Source organism: Cynocephalus volans, chromosome 11, assembly GCF_027409185.1.
Source record: "Cynocephalus volans isolate mCynVol1 chromosome 11, mCynVol1.pri, whole genome shotgun sequence".
Lineage (NCBI taxonomy): Eukaryota > Metazoa > Chordata > Mammalia > Dermoptera > Cynocephalidae > Cynocephalus > Cynocephalus volans.
The window spans coordinates 56,179,767-56,206,788 of NC_084470.1; the positions used below are offsets into that span (position 1 = coordinate 56,179,767).

General features: G+C 43.0%; 1 protein-coding gene across 1 annotated transcript in view; it reads left to right on the plus strand.

Moving 5' to 3' along the window:
• Nucleotides 1-27,022, plus strand: part of LARS2 (leucyl-tRNA synthetase 2, mitochondrial) — a 172,685-nt gene that overhangs the window by 128,569 nt on the left and 17,094 nt on the right. The window contains exons 15-19 of the mRNA XM_063113936.1: nucleotides 10,474-10,574; nucleotides 13,152-13,334; nucleotides 14,944-15,113; nucleotides 16,845-16,922; nucleotides 22,080-22,191. Of these exons, the coding sequence (XP_062970006.1) occupies nucleotides 10,474-10,574; nucleotides 13,152-13,334; nucleotides 14,944-15,113; nucleotides 16,845-16,922; nucleotides 22,080-22,191 (644 nt within the window). The remainder of the gene's footprint in view (nucleotides 1-10,473; nucleotides 10,575-13,151; nucleotides 13,335-14,943; nucleotides 15,114-16,844; nucleotides 16,923-22,079; nucleotides 22,192-27,022) is intronic.

The following is a 27,022-nucleotide window of genomic DNA, read 5'->3' on the forward strand; positions in this document are numbered from 1 at the left end:
GCACCTTTGTTTATGAACCACTGTACTAGAAATGATTTGTGTTAGCTTCACCCTCTTGTCTAGAGATACTACCAACCCAAGACCGCTTTAAATTAAATTTTCTGCTTGAAGTTTTTAGAATTATACAGGTAGCATGACTTTAGTCCCAAGCCTATATAAGGGTCTACTTATGTCTTCAAATTCTCAGGAGAGATATTTTTCTTTCCTTCAAAGATAGTAAAATTTCCTTGCTTTTCTATTCTGAACCACAGGTTTATTTCTAGTTCACCTTTACATGGGCAGTTCCTGGCTTATTTGAAGGTCTTCTCCTAGACTCCCAAGGTTGATCAGGCCCCAGGTTTTATATCCCATCTTTTGTGCTTAACGCCATTCAGAAGTTCATCACTAGGGTGGCTTCAGAAACTGTACCTTCCTCAGTTTTTTGTTGTTGTTTGGTTTAGTTTTGGTTTTATTTTGGTTTGGTTTGGTTTGCTAGCTCAGTGACAAATTTAAAGCAATGTACGAATTTTTTATATCCCATCTGGCTTTTTCATTTGTTTTTCATCAGGACAGTAATTCAGCCTGTCTTATTTGCCAGACTGCCAGAAGCATAATTCCTGGAATTTTTTCTTTCAGTTGTCCTTGTGTTGTTTTTTGTTCGTTTAATACGATATCCTTTAGAATATTTTTTTATTTTTTATTTTTTATTTTTTTATTTATTTATTTTTTTTTTAGAATATTTTTTTAATTACAGAGAAGAAAAGAGCAGGGAGTGGGGGAATGTCTCATTATGTCCTTATTCAGATAATCCATATTGACAGTAAAAAACAAAAACACAAGTAATACACATATAAAATTGAAATTTTTTAACTGCACAGAAAGTGAACATTGAGATCTCCCTTCCTGAACCCCACTCTCCATCTTTTCTCTCAACTTATATTTCTTTTGATCTCTTCCAGAAAAAGGTTTTGCTTATCTCCACACGTTTGTGTTTTTATTGATATACCCATCTTACATGTTTTTTATATATTGCATATTTGCCTTTTGCTTTTTAAATTTAATTATATAGCTTGGTGGTCTTTCTATATCAGGACATACAAATCTCCTATCCTTTTTTATTTGTGCATAGTATTTTATCATACGGATATCTCATAATTTATGTAAGCAGTCACTGATTTTTCCATTTACTATTGCAGAAGAAAAAAAGTCTAATTACTCTCTTTATATTCATAGTAAGTATTTGAGAGCATGTCTGTAGGGTCAAGTCCTAATGCTGGGGAATCCTACATCAAAGGATATGTATTTTTATAGGGAAAAAATATATTACTTTTAGCACTTTTATTACTTCTGTAATACAGACTAAAACCCAGTTTCATTAAAATGAAGCACATGGAAAGCCACCTCCCTTCATCCTACCCTCAGACCAGTTTCCTGTACAGAATACTAATTTAGTTATGAATTACATGCTTAAAATAATTTACTTCTCATTAGTCCTGGAGACCTTCATGTGTAAAAATAAACTTATCTATAACAGAAGAACCCTAAACACATTAACAGCATTAATTCTCAGACAAACAAATTAGTTAAAATGTTTGTACTTTAGGTTATAGAATTTACCAGTTCTGCTTTGCATTTTTTATCTATGGAAACTAATTTGCCTGACTAGATAAAGATTATTGTTGATCATGAGAACAGGAATTGTGTTTCTGCCACAGTCTCATGGATATTATACATTCTTAGTGAATATTTGTTTAAATAAATTGAGTTTAATCTCTCGATATAAATAGATAAAAGTTTATGTTCTTCAAAGGAAATATTCTCCTTAGAATAGTGAGAATTGGACAGAAGTTAAGTTTAAAGACCAAATATAATATGGGAAATATTTCCTTCTTGTGTAGATCTAGAAACAAAGACCATATGTGGGTGACTTCTGGCTTCTTCACAGCAGGGTCTATTTCTGCCAGTTTCTGAATAATAGTTTGTAGAAGTAACCAGTCAACCAATTTTTCCATGGCCAACAATCCTAAGGTATAGGACAGGGTCTGGCTATTTTTATGACTTATTTACAGTGGTTTAAAACTATATTCGAGGAGGAAAAAATGTATGCGGCATTCTGCTATAATTTTAAAATACAGTTTTGGATATGACTTTGTTTCTATTCAAATATGTTTCTAATTTGCAAAGCTTCAAGGTACACTTGGAATTTTCTTTACCATTATCTTTAAGGAACAGATATGGTGTAAATTAAAATAGATCTGCAGTTATTTTGTTTTTTTAATTATTTTCAAGATGGTAAGATTCTATTTCATGCTCCCTTCCCCAGAAAGAGATTTATTTTAAATACTCAAAAGGCTGACTTTTTTAAAGAAGGTACAGAAAGCCATCTTAACCATTTCTCAGCACTGCTGTCAGCTTACTCCTGCTGAGTCACATCAGGGCAGCAACAGCCTCTGAAAACTATCCGTGAGCATTACCTCCTTATCAGAGGTGTTTCGGTAAATCAGCCAGCCACAGATGAAATTATAATCATCCTGTTTCTATGATGAGTAATTCCAAATTCTCCAATTATAATTTTTGAAAGCCTTCAAACAACTTGATCAAGCTAGCCTGGGAAGAAAAATTGAGACCTGTCAACCACATGTGTATTTCTGAAATCTGTATAAACGAGAATTTTACTAGTCTTTTTCTGTATTGCTTTTGATTAGCATAGTCATTTCAGGAAGGATTTGAGGCTACAGCTCTTCCAGATTAGTTTTATGTTTTTCAGCCTCTGCGCCCTTGTCTGAAGTAGGAACTCTGGACTGGGAGTCCAAAGACCTCTGTTTCATGTTCAGTTGTGCTAATGAGTGTGTGCACAAGAGGGTCTCAGTGGCCTCATATGTTAGGAACTCAGTCATCTCTGGTTAAATTTCTTCAAATATAAACACAAAGGTTTGTGTGGATTTAGTAATTTTTCCTGCTTTGTAAAAGAGTCCTGGACATTTCTGTCATTACTTGCACATTTAGGTTTACAGTTTGAACTTTCAGGTCTCCTGACCGTTTATAAAGAAGCTGGCCTCTGGGTTGGGTTTGCACAGGACAACAGGTGCCTAAATTGTGTGGTCTGAAATACCAGGTTAATGGTTAACCTGGAACTAATGTCAGCAGGAAATTCACAAACGACAACATACAAATGGTCCCTAATCCTACTACAAAGAGTTTCCTTTAGACACAAGGAAATACAGATTAATCAGTAGTGAAATGCTATTTTCCATGTAGCAAAGAGGCTAGGATGGGAGCAACACTCATACACTGCAGGATGTAGTTTGGAACCACCTTTCTGAAAAGCAGTTTGGCAATATAGAATGTGAGCCTTAAAAATATTCATTTTGGGGCACACTAACTGCATTTCTAGAAATCTATCCTAAGGAAATAATCAGAAATGCAAATTTATGTACCAAGATGTTTATGTAAGTTTATTTATGTAAGTTTAATTTCAAGTAGTTAAAAATTTGGATACAACTTAAATGCCCCCAAAATGCTGAGAAAGGGTAAATAGCGTAGAGTCCTTCTATGTGGAGGACTCTTGTACATCTCTTTACAATTAAGTTACAAAGAATGTTTAATAACATGGAGAAATGCATCTGTAGTAATGAGAGTTGGAAAAAGTAAAATGCAAAATTGAAGATATAATTTGGTTATTTCTGTCTTTATATATACGAGTACATGTACGTGTATACACATGTTCAAAGCAAGAGAAAACACTAGAAAAAGTTATGCCAACATGTTAACACTAGTTATCTCTGGGTGGTGAACTTATTGATGATTTTATTATTTTTAAATGCACTTTTGATTTTTTCCAGAGTTTTTCCAATGATTATGTAATTTTATCATAGAAAAAGGAACAGTCATTTATTTTTTCTTTTTTGGCGGCTGGGCAGTACAGGGATCGAACCCTGTGTCTTGGTGTTATCAGCACCACACTCTAACCAGCTGAGCTAATGAGCCAGCCACTTACAGGATATATTCTGAAGAAGGGAAATGCATTGAGCCTCCCAGTTTGATTCGTGGGTGTGGGGTAGGATGAAAGCTACAGAGAGGGGCACACTGCGGTGGGAGAATGTGTCATGCTCATCTCCACTGAACTGAGGCAAGGAAGCCTTTTCTCTGTCTTTGTGGGAGATAGCTGTAAACATGGAATCTTGGCAGTTTTGTGTTGTTGCTCTTTCATGCAACTCAGAGAGATACTACGTTCCCTGAACAGAGATTCTCCCTGCAGTTTGCAGTGAATAGAGAGTGGTGGCAGCCAGAGGCTGCTGCTCCCAGAGAGCTCAGCAGGCCCCTGTCTGCAAGCTTTTCTCCTCTGTCTGATCACGCCAGAAACAGGGCTATTGAGAACTGGAGCAGGAAGGGAAGAGAAACTTTCCTTGGGTCTCACTGTACTAATAAGGCTTCCTCCTGTGCTACTGGCTGACTGCTAGGAAATGGAAACGGTGATATTTTAAGGATGAGCCATGGCTAATACTTAGACACTGGTTAATTACATGAACATCATGGCCCTAGGCACAGAGCAAGGAAGAAGAGTATGGTTAACTTAGTCTGATTTCATGAAAAGTCTAGTCTGAGTTAGAGACCATTTTCAGAAGTCCACGGCCTTCTTTTTCTTCTTTTCAGACATGTGTAAGTAGCCACCCAAGGAAGTCAGGAGAGTGGGCAGCAGGCCCTCTGGGGCTTCCGAGGTAGGCAGATGTCATCCACAGAGATGGTTAGGGCTCTGAGATTCTTTTACCCACATCTTGATTAGTACTTTACTTCCATGCAATGATTTTTATAAGGATGCTTAAAATAGCCTATCAATCTATATTCTGACTTTCCTTGTTTATCCTAATAATTAGCAACCCTCCTTACCCTCTCCCTCCCTCACTCTCACCTTTCTCCTTCCTTCCTTCCTTCCTTCCTTCCTTCCTTCCTTCCTTCCTTCCTTCCTTCCTTCCTTCCTTCCTTCCTTCCTTCCTCCCTCCCTCCCTCCCTCCCTCCCTCCCTCCCTCCCTCCCTTCCTCCCTCCCTCCCTCCTTCCCTCCCTCCCTCCCTCCCTCAGTGGTACAAAGGTGGCCTTTAATGCACAATAAAATCAATTATAATTTTTCAATTAGTGGAGTCCAAACTAATGAGGAAATAGTGAAGATTCCATCATTTCTCATCACTCTTGCGTGCAGCTGTGCTTCAGTGCAAGCAAACATGATCTACCTCTAGGGGTAATGCTGAAGAAGAAACCTGACTTAGAAATATCCAGGGCCTTCCTTAAGGCAGAGGCATAATGCCCTGGCCTTTGGTCCCTGAGTCAGAAGGGAGTTGTTGGTCATTAAGAGTGGCAGATTTTTCTCTCTCTTACAAAGGCCCCTGCTGGGGCCGACCCCTCACTAGGGAGAGTGCGGCGCTGGGAGCACAGTGGTGCTCCTGCCGCAGGTTCGGATCCTATATAGGGATGGCCGGTGCACTCACTGGCTGAGCGCGGTGCGGACGACACCAAGCCTAGGGTTGCGATCCCCTTACCAGTCACAAAAAAGACAAAACAAAAAAAAAAAAAAAAAAAAAAAGGCCCCTGCTGTGCACAGTCACTATGATAAATAATAAATAACTGCTTACACAAGTTTGCTCCCAGGTACCATCTGTTGAATGAATGAATGAATGAATGAATAAACAAATGGGAAATAGGTTACACCGGCTGTGAATCTGAATGATGAACTTGGCAACGTGGTGTGATCTCTGGTCCAGCAGAGTGCTTGCTATCCCCTTGCTCCTCATTCCCGTGTACCTTGTGCCTCCATATGACACTTATGCCTCTTCTTTGTGTTGATGGTGTTTATGAGCATGTCTTGGGCCACCTGTTCTACTGTAAGCTCTTCAATTAATTACAGAGTGCTCTATACCCAATTGTCATGCAAACACATGTTGAATGAATAAGCAAGAATGGCTCCTCATTCAGAGCTAAACTACAGATGAGGGTAGATGTGGCTGGCTTCAGCCAAGAGAATGAGAACCAGATTCCAAAGCCCTGTGGAGCATTCCCTAGAGCCCTAGAAGAGTGGAGGGGAAGCACTGAGGAATGAGCAGGATTACAGGAGCTGGGAACCCCCCCCCCCCCCCCCCCCGTGAAACTCCATGTGAACACTCAGGGCACTTCCCCATTCTCATTCCCTTGCTCCTGTGACTTTCCTACGAGCCAGAAGTGGACAGAGTTTGGGATCTTTCAACACGCCCCTCCCCGCAAAAAGGTCGTAGCCCCAACTGGAAACCATAGCATGCAGTGCCTGCCCCTTCATCCACCTTGTGGATGAGGGATCCCCCTCATCCATCCTTCTTACCTCTTGCCTCCAGTTTCCCCCTCCACATTTTCCCCAACCTCTGCTGTTGGTGGGTTCATTTATTGATTCATTGAAACAAGCATGATTTAGTTCAAACCAATTAACATTTATTGAGCATCTGTTATGAACGAGGCACGAGGAAGGGTCTTCAAGGATTTTCCTCCTTCTCCTCCTCCCAGGAGGAAGACAGACAGGTAAGCAACTCACCTAAATACACAATAAAATGTAGTATCTGCCAAATACGTTGCAGGTACCACGCTGGACACATCAACAAGGAAAAGAGCAACTAATTCCAACCAGAAGGGTCCAAGACACCTTCCCAGTGGAGGGAACATATGAGTCAAGCCTGGAGAGAAGGGTAGAATTTTAACAGAGGGACAGTTTTGATAACAGTTGGGGAACAGTGTGAGTGAGGACATGGAAGCGTGTATGGGCAAAGAGTGGAGGAAGTGAAAAGGGAGGGGAGAAGTCCTTTATGGGCAAGCTGAGGAATTTAACTTGACGTGGAAGGAGGTGCTCTTCAATACGACCAGGCTTTTTCTTTTCCTTCCTCACAGCTCTGAGAGTGGTCAGGCATTGCTTGGTTCAGCAATAGCAAAGACGCCACCCTGAGGGCAGGGATTGCTTTGCCCATTGTCATATCCCCAATACCTAGCTCAGTGCTAAGGCTTATAGTAGGCACTCAAGAAATATGTGTTGGATAAATAAATGATAAATTTCCCATTATAACTGTGCTTTCTGATAATGTGGCACTAAGAAACTTTCTGAGGCTCAGTCTGAGTGAGCCAGGAAGTGCTGCTATCATCAGTGATGTCTGGATAGCTATAGTTGAGGGCACTGGGCCCTGAGGCAGTCCTTCCCTCTTCTAGAAGATCCATCTGAGACGACCCCTGCTGTACTGGGACCCCAGGAGAAGATAGAGAGTCCAGCTGAGCTTCAGCTATCAAGTTGCATTGTTGCTAACTTTCAGAAGTTGAAACATATTCATTGAACCCGCAGGCCTTGGTTTAGGTGCACTGCTATTTTGTGAGGCCATACTTACTAGTCTGGGGAAAGCCTCCAATGTGGCCATTCCCTGAGCTCTTTCATTTGGAAATGGTTAGAAGCAGTTTTGAAATAGGCAAAACTAAACGATGGTGTTAGCAATCAGGCCAGTGGTGCCCATGGTGAGGAGGTAGTCCTGGAGGTGGGCAGGAGGTGGTCACATTCTGCTCACTGATTTGGGCGATGGTTACACAGGTGTGTTTATGTTGTGAAAATTCATCCAGTTATACCCCTAGGACTCATACACTTTCCAATATGTGTGCAATACTTTAACAGTTTACTTTTTAAAAAAATAGTTTAAAAATATGCAGGAAGGAACGCAGCCTTAAGCAGAACAGCTGGGGTTAGGGTCAGGTTCTGGTTGTAATTCTGCCCATCCCCAGAAGATGGCAGTGTTGTGCCACCTGATGAAATGCCAGACGTGCTAACAGGATTCCTCGTTTCTTCCCCAGCCCCTTCTGGAGGCTTAATGCTGCTGATTTTAATTAACCTACTTGTCTTTATCTTTGGATCCAGATTATTCCCTCCTTCCTTCCATCCCAAAAACATCTTTTTAAAAATTTCTCTTACAAGTGCCCAGAACCACAGACTCACTGTGAGAGAGGAGAGGGAAAACCTCAAAACCTGGGGCAGGGACACTAGAGCCTGAGGCTGTAACAGCAAATTCATCCCACTACCACCAAGTGCATCAGGGACAAGGTTACAGTCTGTTTCTTTTGTGTTAGGCAGCTGCATATAAAATCATTTAAGGAAAACCCCAATCTAAAAGATAAACTTGTACTTGTGGCACCAAAACCCTGACCCGTCCTGGGAGGGTCTGTGAGGCCTGAACACAAAGGTTCCTCCTGGTGTGTGTGCCAGCATTCCTGAAAAACAGGGACGCACAGACAGCATTGCTTCTCCTTCATTGTGCTTCTGTATTAAAATGCAGTATAAGATCCAAGTGCATTTGATTTTTAAATCATTTTCCATATCCTTCTATATATAAAGGGCTCACATTTCCTGGGAGTCTTGCTGGGACATGAATTGTGGCACAAAAGGACATCATTCTCTGCCAATTGTGACTTTGCCAATAGTGTCTTGAGGCGGAGGTGGGAGACAGCAGTTCTACGATTCAAAAGAGTTTATTAAAAATATTTTAGAGGTTGGACAATGTTGTGATTCCTTTTGTGCACACATGTGGAATTCCCTGCAAATTAACACAGTAGCGTGCTCCATGAGCCCTGTGACATCAAATAATGGATCCGTGCACTGAATGAGGTCTCAAAAATATGTGTGACATTTCCATTTGAATGTTAAATATATCAAATCTTTTCTGGCTTGGAAAATACACCCCCCTCCCACCACCACCACTACTACCAAATACACATATGCAAGCACATATACACACATGCGCTCATAAAAGTTTTTAAAATACAATGAGCAGGAGTCCTTTCCTTCTAGCTGACCCTGTCTTTCTCAATCTCTTTGTTCCACTCTGTCCTCCTGAATGCACTAGAAACTTTACTTTAAATTGCCACCGTCAACATAACTATGATGACAGCGGCTGCACAGTGTGTGTGTCAGGAGCCTTTCCAGAAGCCTCACTCAGTATCAGGGCTCATCTAAACTCGACGGCCTTGGTGTAAAATGAGAAGCCTATTGACAAAGCCAGCTCCTTTTACCTTCCTCACTGGACTTAGGTTTGTTGCCTGTTGGGCCTCTTTGAAGATACCAGGTTTTTGAACTTCTAAATAAAAGCCACCCTTGAAGCACCACAGGGCTTGTGTATTGAAAGGTATGTCACCCGGTCTCCCCTACATGGACGCTCCTGCATGTTGTCTCTAACAACATGAAATACATATGTCATCAGCAGATGTCTCCATGAATCTTCTTGGAGTTCAGAATAGTCCTTGCTGAAATGCTTCGAAACTGAATCAAGTAGATTCTTAAGAATAAACAATTTCACATTTAAATAAAATAATGTCAGTATGAAGGTCAACCTCTACTTGTCCTCTTAAGAGAAAAAATTTATCTCTTACTATTCAGTCTATTATGGTGTGACTAAGACTACTTTTTAAAAACAGCCTCTATAAATAAATTATAATCCATCCATACTGTAGAACACTAGGTAGCTGTTTAAAAAATGAGATAGGGCTGGCAGGTTAGCACAGTTGGTTAGAGAGCGGTGTTAGAACACCAAGTTCAAGGGTTCAGATCCCAATACTGGCCAGCTGGCAAAAAAAAAAAAAAAGAGGTAGATCTATGTGGACTGTGATGGAAAAATTCAGTCATATCAATAAGGGAAATACCGTAAATAATACATATGGTGTGATCCCACTTATTTAAATTTTTTAAATCTACAAAACCATATATGGGTGTGTACATGTTTATGTATGTAAAGGTATTGAAAAAAGTCTACAGACTTTTCCAGGGATATTCACCAAACTATTAACAATAACTGCCATCTCAGAGGAATGTAGGCCTAGAAAGGAGGGGTAGTGTTTGGATGTGAACAAAAAAGATGTATTCATGTACAACTTGTATGACAAAAAATTTAAGAAGAATGTAAGCAGATGCTGTATACAAGGTTAAGGAAAAAAGTAATCTAACTAAATCTCTGTATCCTCTTGAACCCTTCTTAGGCTGAGCTTAGCATATAGCTTACATTTGTGTGGTTCTTTAAAATTTACAAGTATTTTCCTGCAATCATTTCATTAAATCTTCCCAACAATACTTTGAGGCAGGTTTTTCTCACCCCCATTTTACAGATGAGCAAACTGACCAGCAGAGCAAGTAAGTGACTTGCTTTGACTCATAGAATTCATTGAGAAACAGGACTAAGATTCGAGTTCAGGCCTTCCAATCTGAGGCCTGGGGCTCTTTCCACTTCCCCACAGTGGAAAGTAGACAGGTAGTTAATACCTGCTGATTTAACTAAAATTTTCTTGCCACTTATTTATAAGGAGCCATTGTTCAAACTGAGTTTACAAGTGGCCTTGGTCAACTGACCCATTTTCACGAAGGGCAGTTATTTCTGCCCATCAGCAGGTAAGGTTGGTCCTGCTATTCTCTGGATGCTTCGTATCCCTACCTCTAGTTTTCTTTTCCTGTTATCTTTCCTCAGAGAGCCTTTTCATAAGCTGCTGGCCCAAGGCCTTATCAAGGGGCAGACATTCCGCCTACCATCTGGACAGTACCTACAGAGAGAGGAAGTAGATCTCACAGGTAAGAATGGCCCATCCGGTCCTCTCCCGGCCTTGCAGAGAACCAAGGCCAGGCCCGAGAGCTACTGAGCAAGCAGGTGTCTGCCGCTAGGCCCCGGCTGGCTGGAGAATCCAGGGCAGGGAGCCATTGGCCTCGTGGTCTCTAAGCCTCAGCTTGCTCTGGGCCTGCGCCTTCTATGGCTGGTCCTGGGACTGGCTGGCTGCTCCTCTGCCCCAGCCCCATCCAGCTCAAGTGTCACTTGAGCTTCGAACAGTGTTTTCATTTGTGTGTAACGTAGTGTCAACACATGCATCAACTCCTGTCCCAGCCCACATTAGACAGCCCATCTCAAAGACAGAGCCCCCAGGCCCAAGAGACAGTCTTCCAGGACTGGAGTACTCCCAGTGTTTCTCCTCGGTGGTCTAGCACCACACTCCAGAACCTCAGGGCCACCACTCTGCTTTCTCCTGGAGCAAGGGAGCAGCCCCTCTAGCACTTCTCAGTGGAACACCTCCCCCAGTTCCCCTGCATGTCCTTCTTCTCCCAGCTCTCCCAAGCCCTTTCTGTCTACTCTGTATTTTCACCCTTCTTCAAAGATGTTTCCTCCTGCCAGATCTTTAGGTGGCATGATGAGGATGTGTCCTGTGCACCTGGCATACAAATGGAATAAATGACATGCTAGAAAATGGCGGTGGGGGCGGGGGGACACAGCAGGCAGTATGTATAGGGGCAGCTGTGAGGAACCCTCAGTACTCTGGCCACTGAATTTAGAAAACCGAGTGCATAATGGATGAGATTAGGTGTGCCCAACAACCCTTTAAATAGTAGAAAGCCTCTCAGGCCGAACCACTAGAGAGAGGGCTTAGGCGGAAGCAGTGAGTGGAATTACCTACTCAAAGTAATAATACATCAGGGTTTGGAATGGTCATCAAGATCCTTGGGAGAAAAAGAAGCTGGAGAAGGAGAAATTGGCAATGTGTCTTCAGCACAGACCAGAGAGGAAAGGAGCTACATCCAGAGGCACATAAATTCCAGCTGTTAGTAAAGTGTTCTCTGTGTTACGGACAAGGCTACCCATGCACAGCTGTGTGGTTTGTGCACTGCACAAAGGTACCCAGCCAAGGGGATAAGCAAAGCCTAAAATCTAGCCACTTGCCAAACCCTATATTTCAGGGCCACATCTGCCAAAAGGGAGCAACTTTGTCTAACTTCTCAACTTCTCTGTCCAGAATGATGCCTTTTTCCTAATTTGCACAACAGTGTTATAAGGGCTTGACACAGCCCAGGGCTGGGTACAGGGGGCAGAGGTTCCCTTTGCCTCACTACAGCCTGGATGAAACATCATTCAGGACTTAGTTTCCCTTTGCTGTGATGTCATAGGGCCAGGCAGTGTTGTGAACATCTTTTCCCTTCCCTTGCAGACTTGCTAAATATTTTCATCTGCAAGTGCAGGTTTCTGTCTACTTCATGGATGTACACCTCATGAAGTATGAAATTGGCTTTAGGTATATATGTCAGTTCTATGGGAGTTTGGTTACTGTTGGAGTCAGGGATTCTTTGGCTGAAAGGAACAGAAATCCACCCAAAGATGGTTTGCCTCAAGGATAATAGGGGCATCACCCAAATCCAGTTGTGGGAAATACAGCCAGGCCCCACAGCACATAGGAAGTCACCAGCCCCTCCTTTCCCCTTGTCTTTTTCTCAAGCCTCTAATTCCTCTTCTAGCTTCTCTCTGTTCTTCTGCCCTGTTCTCCTTCCTCTGCCAGACTTGGATTCTGCTCTCCCCCACTATCAGTTTACAGAGGGACCTTGGGTAGACACAGTGCCACATCTAACCCCATCTCCTTAGAACCTGAGGCTTCTGGAGCCCAACAACATCAAAACAGTTTCTGTGTCTCTTAGTTCCAGTTCCTGAGAAAGGCTTTGCCTTGTCAGGTGACCTTACTGGTCTTATCCACTAGGGCTTGGCAATAAGGTGACCTTGTTCAAACATGGCCACTGCTATCAGCACCATCTAGAGCAGTGGTGAGAAGACACTTCCAAAGAACAGGGTGTGGGTAGCTCATAACACAAACAGACGGCCACATTTAGCCTGAGCCCAGTGAGTTAGCTCCATGTGCCCTGACAGTACAAGATCATGTTTTGGTGACTATAGTATGAATGGGGGTACCAAGTCCCCAAGTGAGACAGCCTCTCAGGGTGTTTGGCTGCTCCGAGACCATGAATGGTCAGCTGCCAACTTTATGAATCCATAAAGAAAATAGCAATATATGCAAGTTTTTCTTATTCTTTTTTTGTGTATAAATAATTTACTTATAAATGGGGAAATATTTTATAGAAAAAGCTGGCACAGACCATTATAACTGTACTATTTATTCATGAAAGAAAGGTTTGTGAGAGGGAGGTGGGCCTTATTTATTTAAAAACAAAAACATTTTGTATAATATGGAGGGAGAGAAAGGCATGGTAAGTGAGCTTAGTGGAAGTCTTCAAGAGGGCACCTTTCATTGCTCCCCCAGTGTTTTCTTATTGACTGTGTTTCTATAGAACCAATTCAGAGTCACACATACCATGCCTATGTGTTATTTTGTCATCTAGGTTCTGTTCCTGTTCATGCAAAAACAAAAGAGAAGTTAGAGATGACATGGGAGAAGATGAGTAAGTCCAAGCACAACGGGGTGGACCCTGAGGAGGCTGTAGAGCAGTATGGGATCGACACGATTCGGCTCTACATCCTTTTCGCCGCCCCTCCTGAGAAGGATATCTTGTGGGATGTGAAGAGTAAGTCACCTTCCTCTTCCTGGCCTGCTTCCTTTGTGATCTGCCCTGGACTCAAAGGAATCTGGGGAAGGAAATATCGTTGCTGAAGACAGTAGTAGAGAATTCTAGGAGTCAGTTCCATTAAGCAAGTAGCAGTTTGTCCAGCATCCTCTACCATTCTCAGACCAGTGTCCTCAAATGCAAGTGAGTCTCAGAATCATTTGGGGAACTTGTCACAAATGCAGATTCCCAGTCCTCACCCCAGCCCTGCTGACTCAGCATACAGGAGGGAGCCCAGGAATCTGCCTTTTAACAAGCTCTGTGGTGATTCTGACGTATGTTCTACAAGGACCACACTCTGAGAGCTATTTCCATGGAGACAGACTGGCTTCCATGCTGTGGTCCAAAGAGGTCAGTTCCCTCTTGATCCACCCTGAGAGGTTTTTTTCCTAGAACAGTGACATCCTCCCTCACTAATCCAGAAAACCCCAGTTGGGGCCAAGTCCTGGTGTTACCTGTGACCTCTGAGTCACCCCACAACAACCTCCATCTCCCCTCTAAGAGGAGATTTGTCTCTCCAAAGTTATTCAGATCTAAATGATTTGAACTAAATTAATCTTGTGTGTCTGCCTGTCCTGCAATAAAGTGTCCTGCAGTCATTCATTTTTCCTTCGTGTGATCTGCCTCAAGTATTGTAATGGGAAGGTCCTGAGACTTGTGCAGAGTATGAATATTATTTGAGAAATCACTGTTTATTTCAATGGCTATTTTTTTATTTCGTGGCTAGTGGGAAGTGTGGTCTGGAGCAGCAGTCACAGATGCCAGCCCTAGAGCTGGCTGCATCAGAATCACTAGGGGCTTATACAGCACAGATATACAGGCGCAGGTTCTGGCTTCTGCTCCTAACTCATGGGACAGGATCCAGGAAGCTGTTTCTAAGAGCCTCCCAGAAGGTTCTGCTGTGCAGCCAGGCTTGAGAACGCCCAGCAGTGCCAAAGAGTACAAGGACACGGACTGGCCCTGATTTGACTAGCCGTGTGAGCAGGGCTACCAGGTGAAGCCATTGAGCTTCACCAGATCAGATTAACAGTTACATTTGATGAGTATGTTTGAAATATGTAATACACACATACTCAGCAAGCACAGTGATAGTGTTAAAATATGTCACACTGTACAGCCGTGCGGTTGCAAGAGAACCTATGGACCACTGCCACTGTGTATTAACCTGTCCCCGTGAGATAAGGAGCTTGTGCCCATGAATGTCAGCTGTGTCTCCAAGCACATTGTTAGCTCCACAGCATTTTTGTCACAGCAAGCTTGCTTCATCACATCCCAACCAAGCTTCTCACCTCGTCATGGGCTGTGACAGATGGTGGGCAGCATGCCAGGTAGCACTGCTGTGCAGTGCTCTGAAGATCTGGGGCCCTAAGGTTTGATGGAATCAGTCCTGGTCTGACTGGTCAGATTCCGGAAGCCAGGGAGGAGCCTTCACCTGCCCTCAGATGAACCCATCCAGGCACAGGGAAGTGTCTCATCAGTTCACAGGTGCTTTTCTCAGCTTGGTTACAACCAAATCGATCATTCTCATGTTGCTGTCTTTCTCTTTCTCCTTTACTCGCACTGAATTCAGCTGACGCTCTCCCTGGGGTGCTAAGATGGCAGCAACGTCTGTGGTCCTTGGCAACCCGATTTATTGAGGGCAGAGCTTCTGAGAAGGTTCCCCAGCCTCAGCTGCTGAGTAACAAGGAGAAAGCCGAAGCCAGGAAGCTGTGGGAGTACAAGAACTCGGTCATCTCTCAGGTCAGAAACTCCAGCAGATACTGGTTAGTTCTGTAACTCAACACTGTTTGGGAGCCTTTGCCTTGTGGACTGTGCAGCCCACCCTGCCTTGGGGCGGGCCACCACGGGTCTTCTTCTTTCCTTGTTGGTGGCCCTATTTGCCTTGGTTAATAGATCCTACCAAAGTGGAGCAGCAGTACAAACATTCTAATGGAAAGAGATGCTCTCAGGAAAGGGCTGTCTAATGATGTTTTGCATTTGTCCATCCTGGATCTCAGGAAGCTGCCCCTTCCTATATTTCCACACTTAAGATGTCTAGGCAGAGAACCAAACTCACAGTCATGCTGATGACACCCATATTAACAGGCACGCAATTGTAGAGTTAAAAGGGGCATCAAGAGACTGTCTTTTTTAGCCTCCTCATTTTATAGGTAGGGACAGAGATGAGACCCAGAGAGGTTAAATGTCTTACCAAAAGTCACACAGCTGGTGAGGAACTGAGCAGAGGTTAGGCTCCAAGTTTGCTGATGCTCAGCATTGCAGAGACTTTCTCACTTAGTTACTCTGTTGAACAGTATCTGTGTGAGTTATTGTGGGTTAATTTTTACAAATCTAAAGTCATTTTTTTAGAGCCGACCTGGTGGCGCACTCGGGAGAGTGCGGTGCTGGGAGCGCAGCAGTGCTCCTGCCGTGGGTTCAGATCCTATATAAGGATGGCCGGTGCACTCACTGGCTGAGCGCGGTGCGGCCGGTCACAAAAATGACAAAATAAATAAATAAATAAATTAATTAATTAATTAATAAAGTCATTTTTTAATGGGTATCTGATACCTCAAATTCTTAGGCTGTTTTTTTGTTTTGTTTTGCTTTTTTTAAGATGTGCTGATTCAAACTTATAAAGTCAGCCAGGGTCACTTATCTGGACTCTGGTAACTGATGACATTGATGATGTGGCAGGATTTTTCCTCTCTAGTTTGTGTGATCTGAAGAGCCTTGGATCCATCATGGTCTCATTGATTGCACTTCTTCAGCCTTACTTCCGTCCTCTGCACCCTCTCCGTGTGCAGGAACGGAGCTCACTGCATTGAATTTAGTGATCTGAGTGATGCCTGAGTGATTGCTTTCATGCCACATATTTTCTCTCTGTATTTGCCAAATTCTTCTATTCTGTCAGATAATAGAATTGGGTTATTTCAACAATTGGAAACTCTTGACATCTCAAAGATGTGTTATTTTTCTATACTCTTGCCCATGGTCAAAATCAAAAAGCACACAAACATGAAAAAGCTGGTAAATCATATTAGTGTTCTTATGTTGACACTACATTTCAAAGTGTAAAACTAACTTTATCCCATATGCTAATAACCCTCATTGTTAATTGAAGTCAGTAACCAAGGAGAAGTGACATCCTTTGTCCCATCTCCTGATTACTGTTGTTTTGATGTTTGCTCATCGATGGGTCCTGCCTCCTATTCAGATAACTAGCATTTCTTCCTTATCCACGTACTGTGGGAGGCAACACTGTCCCAGATATGGTGCAAGTGGGGTAGCTTGAATATTGGAAATAGCATTAACTTTGAATTAAAAAATCTTGTGCAGATGAAACATAGTGATTATTCAAGACAGCGAATACATCTATAAATAGCTTTGATTTCATTCATTTAATTTCACTTTTTTCTGATGATTCAGTTTCTTTTGTGGAAAGCTTAAAGTAATTTTGAAGAAAATGAGTAATTTAACTTTTACCAATAGGTGACTACACATTTCACAGAGGACTTCTCACTAAATTCTGCAATTTCTCAGCTCATGGGACTCAGCAATGCTCTCTTGGTAAGTGGTATGTCTGTCCTCATTTGCTGGTAGCAGAGGAGGGAGAGTGACATGTGGTGAGGTGGCCTGTCAGGTCCCAGGTTGTGGGGAGAGAGAGCAGTACACAGCATCACTTCCTCAATGTGGATCTGTTGTCTTAAAGAATCATTTTCTCCATAGTCTCAACTTAGTTTTATTGCTGGAGTTTTATTTAAAGATTGCCTGGTCCAAGCACCCTTCTCCTGGGCTGGCCGGTTAGTGTTATAACACTAAGGTCAAGAGTTTGGATCCCCGTACCGGCCAGCCATAAAAGAAAAAAAAAACCCAAACCCCCTTCTCCCCAATATTTTGCAGATGAGGACATTGAGGCCCATGGAAGTTAGATGACATGTCTGGTTGATTAGTGACAAATCCAGGACCAGGCTCAGACCTCTCTCTTTTCTGCCTCTTCATGCACCCACTGTCTGATTTCCTGAATGAATCATGATACTTCCTTGGCATTTTTATATTTTATATTTATTTAACTTACATGGGTCAGAATTATTCTCGATGAAGACAAAAATCACCCTTTTCAGTGCAGACTCATCTTCTTGTACATTTAATTACTATTTCCCTTGCCAGGGGAAAGATTTGTCAACAAATTGTGCTTAGGCAAGTGGTTAGCTAGTAGACAACAAAAAACATGCATTAAAACTATTAACAAATGCTTTTTAAAATGAAGTCCTCTCCAAGCTTTTAAGAACAGTGGAAGAAATGTACAGATGTGACTACATAAAACCTGACCTTTTCAATGTACTAAAACTTGTCATATTAAAAGAAATAAAAACTAGGAAAACCATTTATAACAGATGTCAGAAGGTTACTATCCTTAATATACAAAGCACTCTTACATATTAATGCGAAAATACCTAACCAAAAAACGGTCAAAAGATGTGAAAAGAAGGCTTCCAGTCAAGATGACAGAATAGATGGACCCTAGCATCACTCTCTCCCACAAATCAACCAGTTTACAACTATAAAAAAGCAGCAACAGCCAAGCTGGGGTCGCTAGAGTTCAGGGGAAGAGGAGGAGAGACCTATGGAGTTCATGAAGGTGGGAGAAGCCACAAAGAGAGAAAGAAAAAACTGCTCGGAGCATTTTGGTCCATGGCCACTTTAAGGCTGGAGCTACTGAGCATATGGAGCAGGAGCTGGCAAAAGCCTCAGCTGTGCCCTTTGGATGGAGTTGCTTGAAGGTGGCAGGGTAGAAGAGGGCCTTGGTGGCCCCCAGGACAGCCACACTTCTAATAGGGTTCCTGTGGACCCACCCAGGAGTGAGAAACCACAACAACTGAAAAAAGGAGCCACTCAGAGGACGGTGAGTCATTGCAAGGGACTGGTGCACAGCCTGTCCCACGGGAAGTGTTTGGAGCACGGGTGGTGGGGGAGACAGGCCCAATAGGAGAACAGTGGGACACAGCAATGACAGCCAATCCACCCCCCAGTCAGCACAGGACCACTCAGATGAGACCGGTCAGGAATATAGAATTGCATGGGGTGCAGTTTGATGAAAAAACTTAGGCCCAGATCAGAGTTTCTGCACAACCCCAGTGCACAAGTCTCTGGAGAGCTGGAAGTACCTATACAGTCAATCATCAAAACCTGAGCTGCACAAAAAGCCTTCTCTAGGGAAATAGCTGCAAAGCAACAATTTAGCTCAACCAGAAAAAAGCACTGGAAGTTCCCTCATTTTAGAAGTAAGCAAAGGACAAGAAATTACTTCCAGCCCAGGCACACCACCGGCGCATCATGGCCCGCCGGGGGGCCTGCGGCATGGAGCTGAGGACTAGAACCTTCCCCCCTCCCCACTACCAGGCACACCACCAGCACTTCGGGACCCATTGGGGGTCTGAGGCATGGATATGGGGAACAGACCCCCGCCCCCACACACAACCAGGCACACCGCCTGCATCTTGGGGTCCCACCTGGGTCCTGAGGCATTGAGCCAGGGACCAGACCTCCCCCCAACAACCAGGCACGCCGCCAGCGCCAAGGAGCATGCCAAAAACATCACCTCCATGTGGGTGGCCCACTACAGTCACCACAGTAGCCACGGCTGCCAGGAAAGTGGCTAGACATCACAACCACCATGCAGATGGTCCACCAGCCACTGGAGTGCACTGACACAAGAGTCACCAGCAGAGACCAAAGAAAAGAAGAGGATGTCTCTCTCTACAAAGCCCATTCCAGAGTGACAGAAGCAGCATCTGCTCTATGATAATATTGGGGTACCTGAACACACCTCTCAGCATTGGACAGATCGTCTAGGCAACAAATCAACAGAGTAACCATTACTCTTTCAGAGGGAGAGAAGAAATCTAGGGTTATCAGTGGTGGGAGGGGGGAGGGAGAGGGGACTAGGGAGAGATTGGACAGAGACATAAAGAATAAATACAATTTGTAACAATATATATACTAGTAGTATTGATTCAATCAACATATGTCAACATTGAACCCCCAAAATATGTATAATCAATTATGATTCAATAAAAATTTTTTTTAAAAGATGTGAAAAGGTAATAATTCACAGACAATGATGTGGAAATAGCCAATAAACTTGTAGAGAAAAAAATATTCTGCCTCACTGATAGTCATGAAATGCAAATTAAAAACAAGACAGTATTTTTTACCTATCAAATTTGCAGAGATTCTTTAACTTAACTATTCTCCATGCTGTTACAAAGATGATGAAACAGGTTCTCACACATCAAAGATGGGCATGGTTGGTGTAACCTTGCCAGGAAGCACTCCATGTGTAACGTTGGTAACCCGGTGATGGGGTATATCCTTTGACCCAGAGATGTCCACTGCAGATGATTTATAATCACAGAGACTTGGAACCCAAATGTCCTCTGATGGGGAAATGGTGAAATGGCATATCAGTAAGGACATGTGCCATCACCGTTAACTTCATGTCTTCCAAGAATACTTAATACCAGAAACTGCTCACATGACATTAAGTAAAAGCACATGATACAAAAGTGTGCATATAGTAAAAATCTCAATCATAAAATGTTATGTGTATATATACACATATTTTTGCGTTTCTGGAGACCGAGATAAAATACGCTGACTTTTTTCTGGGCAGTACGGTTGTAAGTGGTTTAGTATTTCCAAAATTTTTATGTGCTGATTGTCATTTTTTATATCAGGGAAAAAAGGCAAATATTAAAAAAAATTAAAATGACATTGCTACTCCCTCGTAGCTAGCTCTGCCCACAGCCTTTCTTGTTGACTCTCCATACCCTTAACAATGAAATTATATTCAAATCTCTTAGGCGATTTTTTTTGTAACATAGTTGATTATACATTTCTGTGGGGTACAGAGTTGAATATCGTTACCCATTACCTATGTGCAATATGTAATGCTCAAATCAGGATAATTAGTATATTCAACATTATAAAATGTAATCATTTTTCGTGGCCCTTTACCAATATCTCTCTTCCCCTTTTCCCCTTTCCAACCTCTGGTAACCTCAGTTCTGTTCTCTTCTTTTGATCTTAGGTGATTCTTAAAAGATCATTTACAGGTACTTAAGAAGGTTCATGGAAAGATTCATAATATCTTTTAATTCTGTTTTTTTAAATACTTGTGTACATACACATTTTAAAAACAGAGACCACGTATAACATTTTTGGCCTCTCTATACCCAGCAGAATACGTCATGTGGGCCCCCACTTTGAAGCCTAACAAATATGCCATAAAGTTAAACCAGAATTGTTTTTGTCACAGGATATTATGACCTCCTTAGGCTAGTTTTTATCATGACTTCCACAGGGTGTCATGAGAACTGCCAGCCTCCACGAAGTCCTTCTGGCAACATTCTTCGGCCACTTCAGGATGGCCCATCTCCCTTCCTGGCTGTTCTCTGTCTCCGCACCCAGTTCACATGAGCTGTGCTGACTGCCCTCCTCCCACCAGCAGCCTGCGGAATCCTGTCACATCCTGATTCCGTTGTGAATTTCCTCCCCACCTGACTGTACACTCCTTGAGGGTAGAGACTATGCCCTGGAGCTCTGTAAATTGAGTGGGTGTGACCAGTTAACTGCTTAGCCACACCTCAGGAAGAAACTGTTTACTGGAACTCACAAAGCTGTTTAAGAGAATGGGATCCCAGAGACGCCTGAAGGGGGCAAAGAGGACCTGTCCTGGGGGTCCAGTGGTCCAAAACCTTTGAGCAGGTCTCTGTGCTTTTCTCACCTGGACCTGCAGCACACAGGAAACCTAGCAGCGTGGATGAGAGCTTGATTAACCTTATGCCCTGGGGCAGATTCCCCCACCTCTCTGATCCTTAGCTTCTTCATCTGTCAGATGGGGAAAGAATATGCCCTTGAAGGGTAGTTGTGAGAACTAAATGAGTTAAAGGGCATGGTAAATACTCGAAATAGTAATGTATTTGTGTTGCTACTGCTGCTGTTTTGTTTTTGGTTTTGTTCTTTTTAAAGAAAATGTAATTTTATTAATATTATTTTTTACATTCTAGGTTGTTGTTGCAGAGCAGTTGGGAGGCATGGGGAGAGGGGAAAGGGGAAGGAAGTGGGATGGAAGGAGGAGGGGCAGGATTGAGGCCTGTGGCACCCCACTCATTCCCACAGGGGGATAGGGGGGCTTCCAGTGGTGGCTTGGTCACTGCCAGGCTGGGTGCAGATGTCAGGGGGGTGTGGCAAAAGCCCCCATCCCCAACAGTCCCAGCTTGGGAACCCAGGGCCTCTCCTGCTGTGGCCTGGTGGTCATCACTGGGCTGGTTGCACATGTGGGGTGATGGCTGAGGCCCGAGGTGCCCCACTGCCCCAGCTGGGGAGAGCCTAGAGCGCTTCCTGCAGCAGCTCAGTGGTTGCAGCTGGTCTGCTGTGGGTGTTGGGGGGCCATGGCCGAGGCCCTCGGACCCCCACCGCCCTGGCTCAGGAGAGCCTGGGGTGCTTCCTGCGTCAGCTTGGTGGTCGCTGCTGGGTGCTATAGCTGTTTTTAATATCATGATTAAATGGGAGAAGTTCTTTGTTCTGAGCAAAAATGGGATAGTAAAGAAGGTTTCTTCCACCTGCTTCTGTCTCTGGACTTTGAATACATTAATGACCTTTCTCACCCTTGCTTATTTTGTCCACCTCAGTCTTCTCACATTGTTCTTTTCTCTTCCTCAGCATGCCTCTCAGAGAGTTGTTCTCCACAGCCCCGAATTTGAGGATGCTCTCTGTGCCCTGATGGTGATGGCTGCACCGATGGCCCCTCATATAACCTCAGAGCTCTGGGCAGGTACGTGGGGGGTCCGCGTTTGACCAGTTACTACTAACCAGAATGTACCCAAGCTGCTTTTTGACCATTATTTGGGATTCAGATGTCCTCAGCTGTGGGGAATGTCCACTGCGGATAATTTATAATCACAGAGACTTGGAACACAAATGTCCTCAGGTGGGGAAATGGTGAAATGACATAACAAGAAGGACATGTGCCATCACCATTAACTTTGTGTCTTCCAAGAATACTGAATACCAAAACTGCTCATATGACATTAAGTAAAAGTACTCAGGAACCTCTGTGTCTTATACTCTGAATGGTGGTACTTCATCCACATGGTCACCCCTACCAAAGGGAAATACACTTCCCTCCTTTGAAATAATATGCCCAGATTAATGTGAATATTGATGTCACCACAGAACATTCTTTCTCATGACTCAGCCTCCTGGTATCCACACATCATGACCCCATATGATCTTTTCAAGATGGAAACTCATGTCTATTCCACTTTATAGATGGAGAAAGGGTCCTGGAATTGAATTACAGATATAAAATTTAATTTATGCTGTGATTCAGTGCTCACTAACAAATGGTTATTCCTAAACTAGGAACCAAAGCAGGTCTGACCACCTGAGGTTCAGCCCCTAGAATTCTCTCCACATGAGAACTGTTGGCCCAGAGAGAATCAGGGACTTCACATAAACCCTGACGTTGGAAGTGCGTCAGACATGTAGGGATGGGCAAAGAGACCATGTAATTGAGCTACTGAGGGAGCATGCACCAGAAAGTCTTCAGATATTTCTAGAAATAGTCCATCTGAAATGTGATTAATTTGGCAATTCCATGTACATGAAAGATCGCTCCTAATTAAATTTACTGATGTGGTGTCACAGAGAAGAAACCCATGTTGACCAGTGAGGAGTCAGAGTCAGAGTGTAAGACTGGGTGATAAGAATTTGAGGATTGTTTGAAATTCCTACGAGTCAGGCAGTTTTATGACTACAGTAGTTGGGTAGAAATCGTGGTAGGACTTACATTTGACAGAGCACGTGTCTATCACAAGGGACTGTGTATTCCCTTCTGCTTTAAAAGATAGTGCTGCTTGTTGATTAAGGGAATCCCTGGAAATCGGGCACTACCATCTCCCTCAGAGCTGCTTCATAATTCCTCGGGAGGAGAGGGAAGCATTAGTTCCTTCTTCTTAGTGGGGATGAGAGAGTTATTTCCCATTGTCCCCTTTTTTATGGTATCAGCAAGTGTCTCTATCAAAAGGAAAGTGTTTTTCATCCCTTGAGGAAAAGCAGGACCTGTTTAATTGCTTTCATTGTAAACCCATGAGCTTAGTTTGGATTTCATCATTTAGGTGTCTAAAGGCACTTCAAGCTGTTCAGCCAAATACTAAAATTCATGTAATGGAATGATTTGCCAGCCAGTTTTTTGTTTATGTACCATATCTACAATTTCTGGCCTTAAAACATCAGCCAAAAAAGTGGAAATGGCATTGGAAATGGCCACTTTAGGAAATAATCCTGAAAACTGTGTAAAGATGCAGATAGGTCTGTTTCTGAAGTTTATGGATTCATTTTCTGCTGCTTGCAAGATGGAATCAAGGTCCAGTTTATGTTAGCATGAAAGAGCTGTGGTATAGCTCCCAGAAGATCCTGTCCTACTTGATATGCTTTGAGATATTCTGATTGAATAAAAATGTGTTTCATTGTGTTTTAAGTCATTTTCTGAGTCTTTCCAATTACCATTTTCTTTTCTTTTTTTTTGTCCTTTTCGTGACCGGTACTCAGCCAGTGAGTGCACCGGCCATTCCTATATAGGATCCGAACCCGCGGCGGGAGCGTCGCTGCGCTCCCAGCGCCGCACTCTCCCGAGTGCACCATGGACTGGGCCCCCAATTACCATTTTCTAACCAAGCCTTTGCGTCTCCTGGCCCCTCCAACAGGTGGCTTAAGAGAGGTCAGAGAGGACTAAGTCTATGTGCCCAAGACAAGTCTGAATTCTGTAATGAATTTCTCTTTCCATTCTGAGATTTGGGAAGTCCGTAACAATAGCACAGCCATCTAAACACAACCAGGGCTTAAAATCTACATACGAGTCAGTGTCAGGATGCCCCTTTCCTAGGAGTTGTAATTTTAAGTGAGGTACAGTTGTCCCCCTTTATCCCTAGGGGATACCTTTCAAGACCCCTAGTAGATGCCTGAAACCACAGATACTACCAAACCCTCTACGTATGAAGGTGTATGTAACCCCATCGCAAGCTGAAAATGCATTTTATGCACCTGACCTACTGAACATCAAGCTTAGCCTAGCCTACCTTAAATGTGCTCAGAATGCTTACATTAGCCTACAATTGGGCAAAATCATCGAACACAAAGCCTATTTTATAATAAAGTGTTAAATATCTCGTGTAATTTACTGAATACTGTACTGAAAGTGAAAAACAGCATGGTTGTACGAGTACTCGAAGTACAGTTTTTACTGAATTTGTATTGCTTTTGCACCATCGTAATGTCAAAAAATCCTAAATCCAGCCATTGTAAGTTGGGGACCGTCTGTATATACTGTTTTATCCTATACATACTTGCACATGCCTATAGTAAAGTTTAATTTAATTCAGATTAAGTTAATCTGGCACAACATGTTGCTGTCAATCAGAACACGTTTTCTGTTTACCCACAAATTTAATGCCTTTCCATCTTAACTAAGCACTTATCGTGCATCATGGCCATAACTTTTGTAGTTTGAAATGTGACAGCAAAACTAAGAACAAATTTCTTTTTCCTTCTGCACAATTTCACGGGTAGAAGATTCCTTCTTGCTGTAGATCTTAGCAACCTCAGCATACAATTTTTTTTCTTTCCTTTTTAAGTCTAAAACTTTCACCTTTTCCCTTAAAGGAGGCACTTCATGACTTCTCTTTGGCATATCCAAATTGCCAGCATCACTATTCTTATGCTTTGAGGCCATTACTAAGTAAAATAAGGGTCACTGGAACACAAGCACTGCTATACCACAACAGACAGTCTGATAAAACCAAGATGGCCACTAAGTGAGTAAGGGCAGATAGCGTGGACAGCATGGAGTTGCTGGACAAAGGGATGATTCACGTACCGGGCAAGGTAGAGGATGACAGCTCGAAACTTCATCACACTAATCAGAAGAAGCATGCAATTTAAAACGTGAAATTTTTGTTTCTGGAATTTTCCATTTGATATTTTTGGACCACAGTTGGCCTTGGGTAACAAGCCACAGAGAGTGAAATGGCAGATAAGAGGGGACTACTGTAGTGCACCTGATTTAGATGGAGGAGGGGGAGAACGAGCAGTAAGAGAAGGCAGGAGTTGTAGGGACTTCATGACGTTGAGCAGGCTTCTAAGAGTGAAGGCAAAACAGGTGAGGAAAGATGGGAGAACTGGAGTGGGTCTCAGTGGATCTGCAAGGGAGAGAGTTGTTTAAATTTCTCACATTTTGTCTTGGCTTTAGCTAAAGATTCTTTAGGGGAGGCAATTTTTGAGTTCAGATTATGTTTAGAAGCCCCATCATGCCAATTAAAGAAGGCATACCATTGGATAGTCAGAATTTTCTATCCTTTTTGTTCTAAGGAACCTCTCAAATGAGCAATTTTGTTTATATCAAAGTTCCCAAGACTGGCCAGTTGGCGCAGTTGGTTAGAGCACAGCATTGGAACACCAAGGTCAAGGGTTCGGTCCTGTACTCCAGCCGCAAAAAGAAAAAAAAAAAGTTCCCCAAAGTGATTGCTGTAAATCCAAACTGTCTTTGATGAAATTTGTGGCAGTTAAAAAGATGTGCAGAGGAGTTAGCATTGTCATGAGAAAACAAAAAGAAAGCCCCATCATCACGCATCAGGAACTGGACAAAACCTCCTGATTCCAGAACAAAACTGAAATAAAAGCAGTTCTCAGGAGCATAAGAATAGTATAGAGGAAGAAGTCATTATAAGAGTGAAGTGGCGACTCAGAGCAAAGTTTGTCCAGAGGATAACAACCTGAGAAGAAACCTACTGAACACTTCCCCTCCAGGGCCAGCTCAAGAACAAACGTATGGGACCCATTCCCTGTCATCTCTCAACAGAAAAACGACATTCAACATACTACACGAGCAGACAGAGTGACAGGACATTAGACAGGCAGGTGTTAGTTGCTAGAAAACAGTTTTACCGGGGAACAATACAATTCTGATCCAAAACCCAAAAGCACAAAGTGGGACCTACTTCTAAAAACAACAGATATACAGCGCTGAAAGGCTTCAGTGGAATCCGGGACCTCAATTCAGCATGAACGTCATTCCCAGCCAGGGGTGGGTGGCACCTCAAACAGATAGGCACAGACACAAGGGAGTCCCAGATGTGCACACTGTTTCTGAGTCAAGCGTTCTGGTCAAAGGCAGTGAGGGTCTCAGCTGAAATTCCATGCACGTGCAATTCTGTCAGGTTCCTCCAGCCAGAGACCACTAGGAACACACCTGCAGTTAACGAGTTGGATTTCTTACCATGGGGAACAATGGGGTGTCTCAGTAAGAGGAAGTTAGGAAAGACCTATTATATAATGTCTTTGGGCTTTGGTTGGGTAATTTGGGGAAGGGTCTAAGGAGGTGGGGATTTGCTCTAGACTGGGTGCTGGCAGAAAGTGAGAACAGTTCTAGTATCATAAAAAATCTTATCTACATGAAGGACAGGTCTGAACGAGAATAAAGTTGTAATTGGTAAAGAAGTAGCAATCACTCATATTTGCCAAGGAAAGGGGATGTTTGATATTTTGTGGGTCCCACAGTGACCTTGTCTTTGTCTGTGCTTGGACAAAATTATGTGTTTTTTGTTGTT